We start from the raw sequence: 16,589 nt of genomic DNA on the forward strand, positions 1-16,589 counted from the left end.
CGTAGAAAGGGGAAATGGCTGTTGAAATTGTAACTGGAGAGCCCTTACTTGCCCGGAATACATGAAGAGCGGGCAGAATGTTCAGGTCAGTATCCAGATCCCACTCGGCGCATGATAAGGGGATGTGAACAAGTGTCTGTCTGTCTGGAAGGTGAACCTGAGCTCAATCTTGTGCAGAACTTTGCGAAGGGAGCTCCCTAGGCCTCCTCCCTCAGGATCGAGAGGGGGCTGGAAATCCATATTTCAACAAGGGCCACCAGCGAGATTACACGAGCCAGTGTCCGTAAAGCGTCTGGCACGTGCGTGCTACATGAGAGACTGTCACCATTATTTTAACGTCCAGTACAACTGGAGAGTCCCTCAGAAAAGGCAGTGACTCAGCTCCAGAAAGGCGCTCAGGAAGCCACTCACGGGAGGACATTCATCTCGGTTAGTGATAGAGCACAAATGCCAACTCCAACTGTCCGGTGCTGCTATGCCCATTTAATCCAGCTGAGCCGAAATACTGCACTGAAGGGGACCTGTCACCCTGTAATGCCGAAGGCCAGGGAATTCCGGCTCTCAGGGAAACAGCAAAGAGGGCACAAGCTAAAAATCTCATCCCTGGGGACGCGGCAAGAGGAGCTACTCCAAGAGGGAGAAGCACCCAGTGGAAGGCATTCAGAGCAGTGCTTTTCAGCTGCCCAAAGAACCAGCGCCAGTGAACTGTCCAACATGGGAGAAAACATTACACTCTGCTGGAGCTGTTTTTGCCATAGAAGTCAAATGGAAGTTTTCCTCCAATCTTTAAATTCATGAAGGCAAACAGAAAGCTTCCAATTTTAAATTATCCTCCCAGAAGTTTTGTTAGTCAGCCACATGGCACAGTGGTTAGGTGCTGTGCAGAGGAAATTGGATCCCACGTGGCCAACGGGGGTTCAAATCCAGGCCTGGTCAGCTTCACACCAGGTGTGTGTGCGTGCACCCAGGATCCTGCTGGGAAGGAGAATTGGAGAAAAGAGGGTTATGGCATGATCGGCAGTGCTATTAAACTTTTATCTCCAAGGGGCAGTATATTGGTGTCCCTGACCTGTGAAGGCTGGGCATTGAGACCCCAGCCTGGGGAGGCTGATTATTGGAGACCCCGCCCTGGGAAGGCTGATTATTGGAGACTCCACCATGGGGAGGGTGATTATTAGAGACCCCACCCTGTGGAAAGTGAACACTGGAAATCCCACACTGAGAAGGCTAAATATGGAGACCCCACCCTGTGGAAGCAGGACATTGGAGGCCCTGCCCTGTAAAGGCTGGACATTGGAGGCCCCATCCTACAGAGGCTGGACATTAGAGGTGGAGACCCTGCCCTGCAGAGGCTGGATATTGGAGACCCCATCCTACAGAGGCTGGATATTGGAGACCCCATCCTACAGAGGCTGGATATTGGAGGCCCTGCCTATAGAGGCCAGGAAGTGGTCCAGAGCTAGACTGCTCAGGTACAAATTGTGGCCCTGTCACCGATGAGCTATGTGACCTTGAACAAGGCTTTCACTCTGGGCACTCTGGGCCTTGGTTGCTTCTTGTGTAAAATGGGTTTAATAGTATCTGTCTTGGGGCTGGCAGGTGGCATGGTAGTTAAAGGCACTGGATTCCCACATGGCCAACTGTGGTTTGAGTCCTGGACCTGGCAGGTTGCTTTCTCACTTTCTCTTTCTCTGTCTCTCTCTGGTCAAGTTAAAAACTAATAACCAATGGAATTTAATAAATGAATCCTTCTTTAAAGAAGAAAGTGCAGTACCTATCCCCTAGGGTGTGACATCATGTACAGGAAGCATTTAATAACTGCGGTCATCATAACCAGTGCACTGGGCCTTTCTGCATCACTGACCAACTGGAAAAGGAGCAAGAGTAGGACTGAGAGTGGTGTGTGTGTGTGTGCGTGTGCACGTGTACTTTTCTATAGTTTCCAAACTGTTCTCTAATGGAGTGGTTCTGCTATTGTGTTATAAAAGAAGATTCCAAACAGTCGTGCTTCTGTTAGTTACAGCAAATGCAACCAGGAAGGCCTGAGAAGTCCCAGGAACCAGGCAAATCTCGCACGGGCTGCCGTTCGCCTTCCCGGGCCCCCTGACAGGCAGTGCTCTGCAGCCGACGTGCTGCTCGCGTGTGTGCTGATATGAGAGTATCGCGACGCACCCTCTTGAACTGCTCGAGCTGCTCGGTGAGCTCCTCCACGGCCTGCGTGTGTTTCTGCCTCATCTCCTGGACTTGGGCCTCGTGGGACCGAGTCTCTTCATCCAGAGCTTTCTTCAGCACCGTCACCTCCTGCTCCCTCTTGGCCCTGGACAGGAAGAACACAATGAATGGCAGCTTGGGGAGACAGGTCCACCGCAGCCAGGGCTGGGCAAAGAACAAGAGCTCCTGCAGGACCCAGTACTGAAGTCCCCCTTCCCAGCCCTCCCCAGCTGTGTGATCTCAGGTGATTCACCTAACCTCTCTGGCCCTGGAGTTTCCTCAGCTACAAAATGTGGTGCATATTACCCGCCTGGAAGCCCTGCCAGGACTGGCAAGCAAATATGCAAGATGAGAGCACTGACAGAACGTCTGAGAGATGCCGAACGTCGCTCTAATGTTCGTACCGGCTTATTTACTGAGCGCTTACTATAAACCAGGATCCGAGCAAGGTTCTTTATATACATCACCTGATCCGCACAGTGACCCTCAGACAGGTGTGTTTTTATTTTCCTTTTCCAGTTGAGGAAGGCTGGGAGAAGGTGAGTGGTGTACTATGGAGTCAGAACCAAGGTGTAACAGGCAGAATTTCAAGCTGAACACTCTGACTTTGGGCCTATGCTTGTAACCAGTGCCCTGGGCCTGTCTACGTCACCGCCCAGGTGGGAATGGAGCGACCTCCCGGTGTGTCTAAGTGGTGTGGTGCAAATGCCGACGAGTGGGAAATAAACCTCGGCGTGTATCGTGCTGGCCCAGCACCGGACACAGGATGCACACTGACTTCCACGTTTGCTGAAGGAATAAGTGACCTAGCTCCCCTCGAGTCAGCCTTCATCCTCTGGCAGAAGGTCTGTTGTTTGTCACTGCTGTCTGTTTACTTGCACGGAATCTTAAAGACCAATCTGATTAACATTTTTAAATGTAACACGACATTTATAAAAACACACACACTTGGAGACTGGAGGTTGGAAATCTACTTGTACGCACACATATGCACACGACAAGATAGGAAGGAATTACTCAAAAAATGTTAACTGTGGGGGACCAGGAGGTGGCATGGTGGTTAAGGTGCTGGATACTTCCTCATGGCTGACCACGGTTTGAGTCCCGTACCTGGTGGCTTGCTTTCTCTCTCTCTTTCTCTGTTTCTCTCTGGTCAAATTTAAATAAATGAATGGCTAAAATTAAATGAATAATTATTTTTAAAAGATGTTAACTGTGATGGTATTGAGAATGATTTGTCTGTGTGTGTACTTTTCTAAAGTTTCCAAATTGTTCTCTGAGTGCTACTGCTAGTGTGATGCAAAAGAAGGAGGTTCAAAACAATCATGCTTCTCCTAGTTACAGCAAATGCAACCCGGAAGGCCTCCAAAGTCAGGGACCAGGCAAAGCCCAGCCCATCAGTGTGGAGGGTTGGGGTCAGGGCTGCCCTCCCACCTGAGCTCCTGCTGGGTGGCCGTGCTGTCCAGAGTGTCCTCCAGCTCCGTCTTCAGAGCCTCCAGCTCCTCCCCCAGGTCTCGCTTCTGTTTCTCAGCCTTGTTCCTTGCAGCTCGCTCAGAGTCCAGGTCCTCCTGGAGGTCTGAGATGTGGCCCTCGAGCTCCCGGATCTTCTTCAGGGCATTGTTCTTCTGAGCAATTTCATCGTCGAGCCTGCCGGGGTTGGACAGCCAGAATGAAGACCCCAGAGCCCCTGGCTCCCTGCCATCTCACTGTGTGGCCAAAAGATTTTTCTGAGACCAGCACTCACGCCTGTGGCTATAACACAGATTCCTTTCCTTCTATATTTGAGACACACAAATAACTGCTTCTTGCTATGTTGGACTGCTTGGAGATTGACAAGGGGTATGAGTGCCTTGTAAATCAGAGGTGTGTGTGTATGTGTGTGTGTGTGTGTGTGTGTGTGAATGCAAAGCATGGCTCCAGACTAGCAAGGTGCCTGGTTTACAGTAGGGCCTTCACAGATGCCTTTCCGAATGCTGGACTGTCATTTCTCCCTGGAACTCTGTCACCAGGTACTAGCTCTAGCAAAGTGCTTGGCCAGGCGCTTCCTGTGGGGCATGTTAAAAGCAGGGCTCCCAGCCTGGTGGAGGTGGTGACTGTGGATCAAGGTAGGATGTGATGTGCACACTGAGATGCAGGCTTCCCTACTTCACGGAAGGAGCATGTCCCCCTGACACGCAGTGAAGCGGACGTCTGACTTTGAGCACGACTGATGGCGAGGAACAGTATGAGGGCCAGGGAGGGGGAGTGCTTAGACCTCACTGTGTGCGGCTCTGAGAGATGAAGTGCTGGTAGGTGGACTACTTACTGTAAACCAGGCACCTTGCTGGGACTGCAGAGGGTGGGTGGGCTTGGAGGCCAAGCTCAGGAGCCTGGCTATACCTGCAGCAGGTTTCTGAGCATGTGGTGATTTCGGTCGATCACCCTAGCACTGTCATTCAGAATGAATCAGAAGAGAAAAATCCAGGCCAGGGAATGAACCCAGGCCAGGGAATGAATCAGAAAGCCTCAGGGCTCGAATCCCAGCTCCACCTCTTAAAAGCGATGTGACAGTGTACCTGTTCCTTCACCTCTCAGAGGGGCCGCTCCCCCTCAGCAGAAGGAAAGTACCAGCACACCTGGCCAGGTGTCAGTGAGAAGACTGCTTGGAAGGAGCCAACGCCAGGGAGCAGGTGAATCCCTGTGTTCTGCTGTTGCTGCTGCAGTGTCCCCAGAGTGGTCAGTGTGAAGCCAGCTAGGAACCAGGGAAAGGGCGAGATGGAGGGCAGGGTGGGGCGCATTCGAGAACTGGCAGAATCTGAGGGCCACTGCACACTGCGGTGGGAGAAGGGTGGGCAGGAGCCAGGGAGCAGACTGACAGTCACTGGAGGGACCTCATGGTGACAGCCCGGGGAAGGCAGGCCATCCTAGCTGTAGACGCGTGTGTGTGTATGTGAGGCCACTGGAGGAACTTCAGAGCCAGGGGGTAGAAGAGAAAGGCATGGCTATCCAAAAGGCGGAAGCGACACCGTGAGAGTAAGGAGACTGCAAAGGCAGGGTACATTTGGAGGTGCATGATCTCCCCAGATCAGTGTGCTGAGCCGTAGTGATGAGGTGGAGAGAGTGCAACCTGAACCAGCGATGGTGCCGAATGGGAGGTTCTGGGAAGAGAGTAGTGATTGTGTGGTTAGGGCAGGGGACCCCACAATGGAGTCCTGCTGTGTTTATAAGGGAAGAGAGAGGCAGGCAGAGACCCACATGGGTAGAGACCCTGTTCCACTCTGCTCAGAGTTTTGCCCTCCCCTGGTTTGTGATGTCCTTGGACTTCTCATGTGGCCAGAGCCATAAAGTGGCCAGAGCCATAACGTGGCCAGAATCATAACGTGGCCAGAGCCATAACATGGCCAGAATCATAATGTGGCCACAGACGTAATGTGGCCGGAATCATAACGTGGCCAGAATCATAAGGTGGCCAGAGTCATAACGTGGCCAGAGCCGTAACGTGGCCAGAGCCGTAACGTGGCCAGAGCCATAAGCCAATGGCCCTCTACTTCTCCCTTGCCCAGCTGCAGGCATTCTGTTAGCAATGCAATAACGGACTAAGACGGGAGGGAAGAGGGGAGCCTCACAGGAGAGGTTCTGGGGTGTGAGCAGAACTGGGGAGGCTCACAGGAGGTAGAAACGAAGTCTGTGCCAAGGGCCTGGGGTCACCTTGACCCAGGTAGCCCCTGTGGATTGGCAGGGCCCATGGGACACAGGAACATGCAGCGACGCGGCCCAGCCAGCCTTGCTACCTGGCCAGGGCCGCCTGAAGCTCCTCCTCCTTCTTGGCCAGCTGCATCTTGAGCTCAGCGATCTGTGCCTGGAGGTCGGCAATCTGCTCGTGGAAGTCACTGGCGTCGCCCTCCAGCTTCCGTTTCAGCTTCTCCAGCTCCTGCCGGGTCTTCTCCTCCTTCTTCAGCCGCACTACAACAAAGCCAGGGTTCTTAGGAGGTGGAAGCCACCAGAAAGACGCCTGCAAAAGAGCTTTCTGCTCAGGCCCCTTGGCCGAGGAAATTCATGCACACACACACCCGCCAGACCCTTACATCGTAGCAGGAAAGCCGGCCCTGGAGGGAAGGCCATTTGTTATGAACATGCGTGGTGGCAGGGTGGTCTGGGGGGCTCGGACGGACTTGTCATGCTCTTGAAATCACCTGCCACGGTCTACTTTCTGATGTTCCTGAATTTAACAATGTCCACTGAAAATCTCTCGAGTAACCAGTTTTACCTTCCAGTTCTGAAATCATAGATTCGTGCTTGTTTTTCAGCTTGGTAAGATTCTTGGCCTTTTCTTCCTCTTCTGCAAGATTCGTCGTTAAGTCACTAATCCTCTCTTCTAGGAGTTTCCGCTCCTTTTGAGGACAAGAGAAAAACCTATTGTTAGCTTTTTCTTTTCCTCCCAGGTCTACATTTCACTGGTAGGGATTTCTGTACAAATAACTGAAAGAAAACGCCGCATGGTAACACCAAAGGCAACCAAGAGTTTTAAGCAGTGAAGAGAAGTTTCTTAATAATTTCCCCAAACTGTCCATTCCAATCCCATGCCAGTCCACCCCTCGCTCTTCACATTCAGCAAAAAAGGTCCTCTTTCTACACCTTCCCCATGCCAGCATTTCCTGCCTCAGGGCCTTTGCACAATGGGCCAGCTGCCTGGGATGCTCTTCCACAACTCTCTGTCTGCTGCCCACTCTTTAGGTTTCCCCTTAAATGTCACCTCCTCCTGGAAGCCTTCCCTGAACACCCTGCCTCCATCTACAAGTGCTTCACTCTTACTGGCCCCAATGGTAAGAAGTGGTTTTCTGCTGTCTCAATAAATCAGAAGCCCCATGAGGGCAGGGCCCTTCTTTCCCTGCATGCTCAGCCCCTAACGCGGGTGGCTCACAGCGGGTGCCCAGCTGACATCTCGCTCAAGAGCTAAAAGGGGCCCACCCTTGGTGGGGCTGCTAGATTACTTAGGGCACCCAGCTCATTCGGGTGTGCCCAGGGCTTTTCTGCTTTTGGTACCGAAAATGTCACCTCTCGGAAACCGTCCGTCCCCGGCGAGCCTCTCGTTTGTAAGGAGAAACTTGACCCCACTCACTTTTGACAGCTTGTTGTTCTGGTCGTCCATGACGAGGATCTCATCCTCCAGCTTCTTGATCTTGGCCTCAGCTGTGACCTTCTCCAGTTGCAGCTTCTGCCTAGCAGCCTCCTCCTCCTCCAGCTGTTCTTCCAGGTCCTTTGTTGGGGGGAGGGAACAATCACAGCCCTGCTTACAACAGAGTCACACTCATGGCACTGGGGCCGGCCGATGCCAGGACCCGCAACGTCCTTGTAAGAAGAGGAACTAAAGGGGAAGTTACGTAGCTTCATGGAGTCTGCGTCTCCTCGTCTGTCGAATGAGGATAGTAGGCACCATCATGGTTTTAAAATAAGCCCACAAATTCTTTGACACTTTCTTCAAGAGGTGGGGCCTAATTCCTCTTTTCTTAATTGTAGGCTGGACTTAATGACTTCTTTCTTTTTCTAAGAAATTTTTGCTATAGGGCATGTGCACTCACCAGAGAGACAGAAAGAAGTAAGAAATCACTCCCCAGCAGCGATGGCCATGGGCAAATGATCTGCTACCCAGCACGAACAGCCACTGCAGTGCCTTACCAGCATCTGCTGAGCCATCTTCTTCTTTTCAGCCTGCAGTTGCTGGCCCCGGTCTTCCTCCTCCTCCAGGCGGGCCTCCATCTCATGCAGGATCTCCTCCAGCTCCTGCTTCTTGGCTGCCAGCCGGACTCGCATCTCCTCAGCCTCCGCGTACAGCTCGGTCTCCGCCTGCAGCTGCTCCTGCAGCAGGTTCTTCTCCTCGGCCAGCTGCACGCAGGGTGGGGAGGAGGCCGGTAAGCCCCGCAGGGTCACCATTCTCTGCCACCCCACGCATAGCCCTCCAGCCGTGTTCCCGGCTGGGTACCTGCGTGTGCTTCTGCTCCAGCTCCTTGAGCTCACTCTCCGCCTTCTGCTGCCGCTCCTTGGTCTTCTGCAGCTCATCCTCCTTGGCCTGCATCTCCTCCTCCTGCCGCGTCACCTGCAGCAGCGGCTTCACCTGCACACACATGGTCAGCCCATCAGCTGATTTTGAAGCAAAAGGGATACGCTCTCCTACGTTAGACGGCCAATTTAAAGTTGGGGACACTTTTGCCCATAGCTCCCACCCCAGGACACTGGGCAAGGCCTAGAGACATCGCTGGTTGTCACACGGGTGGAGGATGCTCCTGGCATCTAGAGGGTACAGGGCAGCCCCCACCACACCAGACCCGCAGTGGCGCTGTTAAGGAACTCTACACCTAGCACAACAGAGAAAGGCACTGAACGAAGGGAGACGGACTCCCCTCTCTGCTTTAGGGCCACCCCGAGAGAGAACTACTGCTGACACATTGATATGGTTCCTTCCAAGAAGAAGAGGGGAGAGATAATCCAGCACGTCCTACCTCCCAGCAAAGTCATCATCAGCACCCCTTGCATTTCCTTCCAGTCTTTTTTCTTAGATTTAAAAACTACACCTGAGAACGTACTGCCTTGCTTTGCCTGCGCTTTTAAATCAGAAGATATTTGGGACCAGCAGATGGCATGATTACATTGCTGGACTCCCACATGGCTGATCACGGCTTAAGTCCTGGACTAGAGGCTTGAAACTCACACCGGGTGCATCTGCGTGCATGCCCCAAATCCCGAGAGCAGAACGGAGGAGAGGGGATTGTGGAATGGCCATTCCTCGTGGGGAGGAGAATTCTCACTTTCTGTCTCTTTCTCACTCTGTCCAGCAAGTACATGTGCCTGTAGCAAGATTTCGTTAAAATGTGCTATTTTCAATGAGACTGTGATGAGCAGCACTAATTCCTGGTTTTCTTTATTTGAGGTGGTTTTCTTAGGATAGTTTCTCAGAAGTCAGGTTAATGGGAGTGAACATTCCAAAACGCAGCACCGCCCTGTTCTCCATGGTGCTGGCTGCTGGCCACTGGCTCCAGCACCAGGTGTCCTACTCTGCACACTTGTGCCCTCCTCCTGCCTGTGTCACAGTCTCCGCCCTCTGCTAGTTTCTGTGGTTATCTGTCTAGTGCCCGCTGCTCCCTCAGCTAGGGTATTCGTGAGGCCAGGAGTTGGCATCTGTTCACAGCTGGATCCTTGGGGCTGAGCACGTGCCTGGCACACAGTAGACACTCAGTAAATATTTATTCCATGACAAAGAGTTGGGCCATCGTACACACCCAAGGGCACGTCGGAGGGTGCCCAATCTATGAGAGAGCGTGTCTGTGTGCCATTTGATGCATTGCCACCAGTGAGGCTGCAGGAAGCAGCGTGCCCACAGGCCTTGCCTCCAGGTACACACGACAACCTGGGTGGCCTCTGGAGAATCACGCTGGGTGACAAAAGGCAATCACAGGCTCAGCTGCTAAGACACTGGCTGGGAACATGTGGGAGGCCCTAGGTCAGTTTCCAGTCCAGCCTGAATGTCAGGCACAGTGACCAGCGACTTGGGAGGCTGAGGCAGGAGGATCCTAAGCTCACGGCTGGCCTAGGCAACATGGTGAGGCCTAGAGTGATAAAGAGTCAGGTGTGGTGGTGGCCACCTGCAGCCCCAGCTGGGAGGCTGAGGCAGGAACACTGGGATATAATGAGACCCCATGTTAAGAAAAATTAAAAGCCAACCCTGAATAGTGGCCTAATGATTGACTCCAACTATGCAACGTTCTTGAAATAACCACATAGAAATGGAGAACACATCCGTGGCTGCCAGGGGCTACAGAGGGACATGGGTGTGGCTATGGAAGGGCGACAGGAGGGCTCCTTGGGTGGTAGAAGTGCCCTCGGTCTGTGTTAAGGTCACAGCTGTAACCCACACACCAAGGAGGGTGGACCTTAGGCCTAGAGAACACCAGTGAGCAAGGAAGGCTTGGGTTCGAGTCCTCGGTTCCACACCCACATTGTTTTTTTCACATTGTTTTTTTCTGAGTGGAGATGATTTTCTTTCTTTCTCTGTCTTCATTTTTAAGGGGCTTTTGCCTTAGGGTGTGTGTGCTCACCAGAGAGAGAGAGACAGACAGACAGACAGAGTGAGAGAGAAAGCAAGAAATAACCCCCCAGGAGGGATGGCCACACCACAGTCCCTTCTCTTCCTGGGATTTTGGGCACGCACACACATGTGCCTGGTGTGAGTTTCAAGCTGCTGGGTCTGGGACTTGAACTGCAGTCACCCACGTGGGACCTGAGTGCTTTAACCACTATGCCACACCCACTAGCCTGAGGTGATTTTCTTCTAAAGTTGGTTGATTTCTTCCATGACAAAGGCAGACAGAGATGCAAGCACCCCCAGTAGAGTCCTCGGGCTGCGATCCACCCCCAGGCTCGGCCAGCCTGGATCACAGGCATGTGTGCCCAGTGGGCTCAGGAAGGCACCCCACATGAACACAGGACCTTTCCCACATGGGTCCAGTTGTGCCACCCCTGCACCACTGGGCCCTCTGCACTCACTTTGGACCATCTCTAGTTTCACATCTGGAGTGTGTGAAGAACCCGCTCTGGGGGCTTGGGAGGCCACAGGGGCTCTGCAGAAGGGGCAAGACCGAGCACGCACCTTGGTGAAGAGCCTCCACCACTGCCAGTTCCGCAGCTTGAGGTAGGCGGCGCAGTTCCTCTGGATCACCTTCATGGCCGTCAGCTGCTGCTGCCTCTTGGCAAAGGCCCTGTGGAGAGGGAAAGGGGAGCAGTGAGCCCCAAACATAAGTCACCCGCTGCTCCGAGCGTCCTGCCCACAGCATCCCGCACCTCACAGGCTCACCCCCCCTTCTCTCCAGCTCAGAGTTTCCTGCAGCTCTGAGCACCAGCACACGCACATTATCTGGACACAGGCCTCTCCATCTGAAGGCAAGAGCCTCTCTCAGGGGCGAGGAAGACCCGAGGCTCACAAAATACCCTGGACTCAGAACTGCGACCCAAACGCCACCCAGGAAACAAATATACCTGCATCGTTCCCAAGGGGGATCCCTCACACCCCAAGCTGTGCCAGCTCAGCTGCTGACAAACCTATTTTTCCTTCAGTTGTATGTTAGAAATCTCAAACCAGGGACCAGCAGTTAGTGTAATGGCTATGTCACTGGACTCCCATGTAGTCGACTGCGGTTTGCGTCCCGGACCCGGTGGCTCGAAACTCATGCCGGGCGCATGTGCATGTGTGTGCCCAAGATCCCGAGAGAACGGAGAAGAAGGGATTGCGGCGTGGCCATCCCCCCTGGGGGGTGATTTCTCGCTTTCTGTCTCTCTCTGTCTGGCGAGCGCACGTGCCCTATAGCAAAAACCTCTCTGAAAAAAGAAAAAACTAAAAAAAAAAAGAAATCTCAAACCAGGGGCCAGCAGAGGGCATAGCAGTTACATTGCTGGACTCCCAAATGAATGACTGCAGTTCGAGTCCCAGACCCAGTGGCTTAAAAAATCATGCTGGGCATGCCAGGAGTAGAGTGGAAGAGAAGGAGATTGCAGTATGGCCATCTCCCCTGGGAGGTGATTTCTCACTCTTCCTTCTCACCATCTGTCTTTCTCTCCGGTGAGCACACGCACCCTATGGCAAAAATCTCTACCGAAAAACAAAAAACAAGAAATCTCAAACTAGCACCCTTCCTATTTAACAACTTTTGGGCGTGAGAAACCATAGACCAGTGGACACGATGCTTGGCTGCCAACTTGACTGTGGATGCACTTTAAGAACAGAATCACCCCACTTAGTCTGGAGCTGGGGGGATGATGGAGAATTTAGTTATGTCTAAATGAGTGAGGCTGGTGCCAGGACCAACGCCTCCCCACATGTGGTCCTGATCGCCCCGAGTCCACTTGGCCATGAACCAGCTTGACAGGATCGAGATTCTTCATATGAGGGTGTGGTCTACACCCATGGTAATACAGACAGAGAGGCTTCACCAGCCCCCACCATCCTCTGGGGTAGGAGGTGTCACTTCTAAGGAGGAATCCGAATGCTCACCCAGACCCAAATGGTCACACAACCCAGGGGCAGCACGTGTTCTAGCATCCTGCCTCTATAAACCCCTCCGGGGCCCAGGGAGGTGTCTCCTGCCACTATCGCACACCCTCTGAAATGACAACCTGGTACAGCTCCTAGCCCCTTCCAGGCATCACGTCATTGACTGATGAACAGCTCCAAGGTGGGAGGGGAAGATTATGTCCTTTTCTAGGGGAGAAACTCAAGGCTCAGAGAGAAATGACCTGCCCGTGGCTTGTCAGCATATACACAGGAAGTCAGGATGTGAACTGGGCTCTGAAACTCCAGCGCCGCAGTCTTAATTTCTTCCCGTCTTACACTTAGGACTGTCCTGAGTGTAAGATGGGGAAGAACTTAGTTTTTGTTTTGTTTTAGATTTTGGCCATAGGCTTGTACACTTGTCAGAGAGAGAGAGAGAGAGAGAGATAGAGAGAGAGAGAGGAAGGGAGGGAGGAAGGGAGGGAGGGAGGGAGGGAAGGTGATAAACCACCCCGTTGGGGGAGGATGGCCACACCACAATCCCTTCTCCTCCATTCTTCTCTCAGGATTTTGGGCATGCACACACAACCAGAGCGTGACTTTCAAGAAACCTGGTCTGGGACTCAGACCTCAGAGTCAGCCATCTGGGACCCAGTGCCTTAACCACCACACTGCCACTGCTGGCCCCTCTTGTGTGCATATTTAAAAATAAATACATATTATTATATGAAGGGACTTCCAAAAGTACATGGAAAAATGGAATTAACATACAAGTTAATTTTTTTTTTGAGAGGTTTTTTGCTACAGGGTGCGTGTGCTCGCCAGACAGACAGAGACATAGAGACAGAAAGCGAGAACTCACCCCCCAGGGGGGATGGTCATGCCGCAATCCCTTCTCCTCTATTCTCCTCTAGGGATCTTGGGCACGCACGCACACGCGCCCGGCGTGAGTTTTAAGCCACCGGGTCCGGGACACGAACCGCGGTCGACTACGTGGGAGTCCAACAACATAGCCATTACACTAACTGCTGGTCCCACAAGTTAATTTTGATGGAAAAATATCTGAAATCTATGTACAGCTTTCTCAAAATATGTATTTTCTATGAACGTTTTGAAGATTCCCTTGTATGCTATATACTATTTTATATTATTACATAGAGAGGGCATATATATTGCGTCGTCAGCAAAGTCATGCGCATTTTTGCATAGAAAACATGTCATGACTTTGCCAATGACCCAATATTTCTTCCCCCTCAAGAAAAAGTTATAATTCAATTGATGATTCATCTTAAAACTGATGGCCTCTGGAAATTGGAAGCAATGTCTGGGTTTGTGGGGAGGTTTCAGGATGCAGGAAACTGTCTTTACTTTCTGGCCAGGTAGCCGCGACACATGGCCTGGAAGGCCATGATGACATCGGTAATCTTCAGGTCTCGTTCCTCCTCCAGGTGGGCCAGGACTCCCGTTCGGAAGAAGATTTTGCTCTGCCCTATCCGGTACAAGTTGGGATCGAGTTCCAGGGCTTTGATCTGCAGAAGGAGAGATAGGAATTCCTGTTTTCATGCCATTTGGCCAGTGGCCAAGTGTGTTCCTGAAGGGTCCCACCAGGAGGAGCCAGTAGCAGTGAGACCCAGGGCTGGGCGACGTAGGAGTGGGCTCACCATGAGGATGCAGGCCTGCTTCCCGTCCATGAAGCCCTTGGGGATGGCATTCGCCGCCAGGATCTCGTAGCTGGAAACACAAGGCAGAGGTCACTGAGCACACCCCCGCCCTACACTGCTCTGCCCAGCCCCTCGCTGTCCCTGGGGGCTCACCGCTGGCGGAACTCCTGGAAGACGATCCTGTTGGGGAAGCCCTGGCGGCAGATGCGAATGCCTTCCAACACGCCGTTGCACCGCAGCTGCTCCAGCACCAGGAACGCGTCCAGCTTGCCAGACTGCAGAGGTAGAAGTGGGCAGTGGACCCCTGGGACTGGGACCCAGGGAGCAGCCAGCCCCCAATGTCACACCCGGGTAGCCTGCTTGTTCAGGCCATGGGGCACACTAACAGAAGCAGCAGGTGAGGCTCAGTGGAGAACAAGGTGCGAAGGAGTGCGCCCTCTGGGTCTCGTCCCCTTTCTTGGGCTCTGTTTGTCCCATGATCTCTCTAGTACTTAGTGGTGCTGGCATTTACACGTTAGAACTGGGACTCCTTCCTTGTCACCCCCTCTCTCACCTCCTGTCCATCATCAATTCCATAGTGCTTGCATCCCAAATATCTCCTAATCTACCCACTGTCTCTATCAGCATTCTCTCTACCACCCATGCGCCACCATCTTTTCCTGCCTGGACAACCACAACCACCTCCTACCGGTCTTCCTCCTCCAGTCCTGCCTGTTCTCCCAAACCCCTATTTACTTTCCAAAGTGAAAAACTGATCATGACATCTGCCTGCCCAAATGCCTTCCATGGCATCCTGTGTAAAGAAGGGCCAGGTCTAGGCAGCACACAGGAACAGCCACATCTCTTCCCAATCCCCACCTCACACCATCACATGTCAAAACCACAAAACAATCCACATATTTCCTTGCCTGGACTCTTCATTTCTCACCTCCACACTTTTGCTTATTTTGGGACCTCTGGCTCTCACAATCCTCCATTTCACCAAGAGGATGCCTAATCATTCTTATAGTTTGCATTCTCTATGAAGACTTCTCTGAGCGTTGATTCTGGAGCAGGAGCCCTGACTCCTGGAGTCCTCATCCTTTGCACCACATTCCATCACGGTTACCAGCTTGTACACCTTCCTCTGCCCCTGGGCTTCCCACATTCTCAGTGCCACCGACTCCTGGGATCACTCTCCGTTGTGTGTTGGGGAGACATCCTGTGCAGTGTAGGGTGTTGAGCAGCACCCCTGTGCCCACCCCACTAGATGCCAGAAGCACTTCCCCTTGTGACAACCAAAAGGTCTGCAGACACGACCACAAGTTCCTGGAGGACAGACACAATCACCCCCAGCTGAGATCCCCTGCAGAGATCATGAGAAACAGATAGGCAAAGACTACAATTCATCCAGCACCGTATCCTGCGTACCTGGCACAGGAGAGAGCTCAGTGGACACTACCAGAATATAAACAAACAAGTAGCTTAATGTCCTGAATAGCAACTGCATGGCTGAGAAGTCTCTAGACACAGTCTCCTTCCTCTCTTGCATTATTTTGTTCAACAACCTTCCACCCTGGCAGATGAAGCCCTCGGGGTGAGCAGAGGTGGAGTCAGGCTCCTCTTGCCCCTCTACCCAGTCTTCCTCAGAACCTCCCTGGCCTGTTCCCTACAGTTCCTGATGACATCCTTGGGGGGCGTTCTGACCACCTAGGCAGCCCAGGCTGGAAGGTTGGGAGGCCGAGCCAGGCAGGGCCTTACCCGCTTCTCATGGTTGGGGATGATGCAGCGCACGAAGTTGGGCGTAGTGTTCCGCAGGGTGGTCATCAGCTTCCCCAGCTGCTCCTTGTACAGCTGCCCCACCGTGCGGAACATGCCCTTCTTGGTCTTAGAGGCGCTGGGCAGCGAGCTCTCTGTCATCTTGGCCATCTGGTCCAGCCCCACGATGCGGTCCACTGTGGGCACAGGAGGCTAGCGTCAGCCGCCGCCCACCCAGGGGCCCTCCGATGGCAACAGGTCCCAGGGAGAGGTCCCACGCACAGAACACTCCCTGGGAGACTCAGGTCCCCTGCTCCTTCCTGGTGGGCATCAATCTTCTAGTGACCTGGGACCCCCATGAGCACATGAGCACATTGGTGCATTTTCTACCATGCCTAATACCAGGGAGGCCTGAAAGTCCCAGCCTACAGGCTCTGTGCTAAGAAGGAAGCTGTTGTGGGCACGGAGGGCCAGGAACAAAACAAGAAGCCACTACTCCGACAGTCACCATAGCAGCATGCCACAGGGATTATGAGTGTCTGCTTCTCAAAGGGAACTGAAGTGTAGACCCCAACCTAAAGCCTCAGCATCACCTGGAAGCTTATTAGAAATGGGAATTCTCAGGATATACAGATGGCATAATGGTTACGTCACTGGACTCGCACATAGTTGACCACAGTTCAAGTCCCAGACTTGGTGATTTGAGACTTACACCGGGTGTGTGTGCATGCGTGCCCAAAATCCCAAGAGGAGAATGGAGAAGAAGGGATTATGGCATGGTCATCCCCCCAGGGAGTGACTTCTCACTTTCTGTCTCTGTTTCTCTGGGGAGTACACACACCCTATAGCAAACATCTTGAAAAGAAAGAGAAAGAAAGAAAGAAAGAAAGAAAGAAAGAAAGAAAGAAAGAAAGAAAGAAAGAAAGAAAGAAAGAAAGAAAGAAAGAAAGAAAGAAAGAAAGAAA

At 52.6% G+C, this 16,589-nt stretch overlaps 1 protein-coding gene across 1 annotated transcript in view; it reads right to left on the minus strand.

Moving 5' to 3' along the window:
- MYH11 (myosin heavy chain 11) overlaps window positions 1–16,589 on the minus strand; it is a 124,934-nt gene that overhangs the window by 26,117 nt on the left and 82,228 nt on the right. Inside the window, exons 17-28 of the mRNA XM_006146566.3 lie at window positions 15,628–15,821; window positions 14,041–14,162; window positions 13,888–13,957; window positions 13,595–13,755; window positions 10,832–10,940; window positions 8,171–8,302; window positions 7,867–8,073; window positions 7,310–7,447; window positions 6,458–6,581; window positions 5,982–6,153; window positions 3,646–3,858; window positions 2,173–2,317 (exon numbers count right to left, since the gene is read on the minus strand). Of these exons, the coding sequence (XP_006146628.1) occupies window positions 2,173–2,317; window positions 3,646–3,858; window positions 5,982–6,153; window positions 6,458–6,581; window positions 7,310–7,447; window positions 7,867–8,073; window positions 8,171–8,302; window positions 10,832–10,940; window positions 13,595–13,755; window positions 13,888–13,957; window positions 14,041–14,162; window positions 15,628–15,821 (1,787 nt within the window). The remainder of the gene's footprint in view (window positions 1–2,172; window positions 2,318–3,645; window positions 3,859–5,981; window positions 6,154–6,457; window positions 6,582–7,309; window positions 7,448–7,866; window positions 8,074–8,170; window positions 8,303–10,831; window positions 10,941–13,594; window positions 13,756–13,887; window positions 13,958–14,040; window positions 14,163–15,627; window positions 15,822–16,589) is intronic.

The sequence above is a fragment of the Tupaia chinensis genome, unplaced genomic scaffold (genome assembly GCF_000334495.1).
Source record: "Tupaia chinensis unplaced genomic scaffold, TupChi_1.0 Scaffold000182_1, whole genome shotgun sequence".
In the NCBI taxonomy this organism is placed as follows: Eukaryota; Metazoa; Chordata; class Mammalia; order Scandentia; family Tupaiidae; genus Tupaia; species Tupaia belangeri.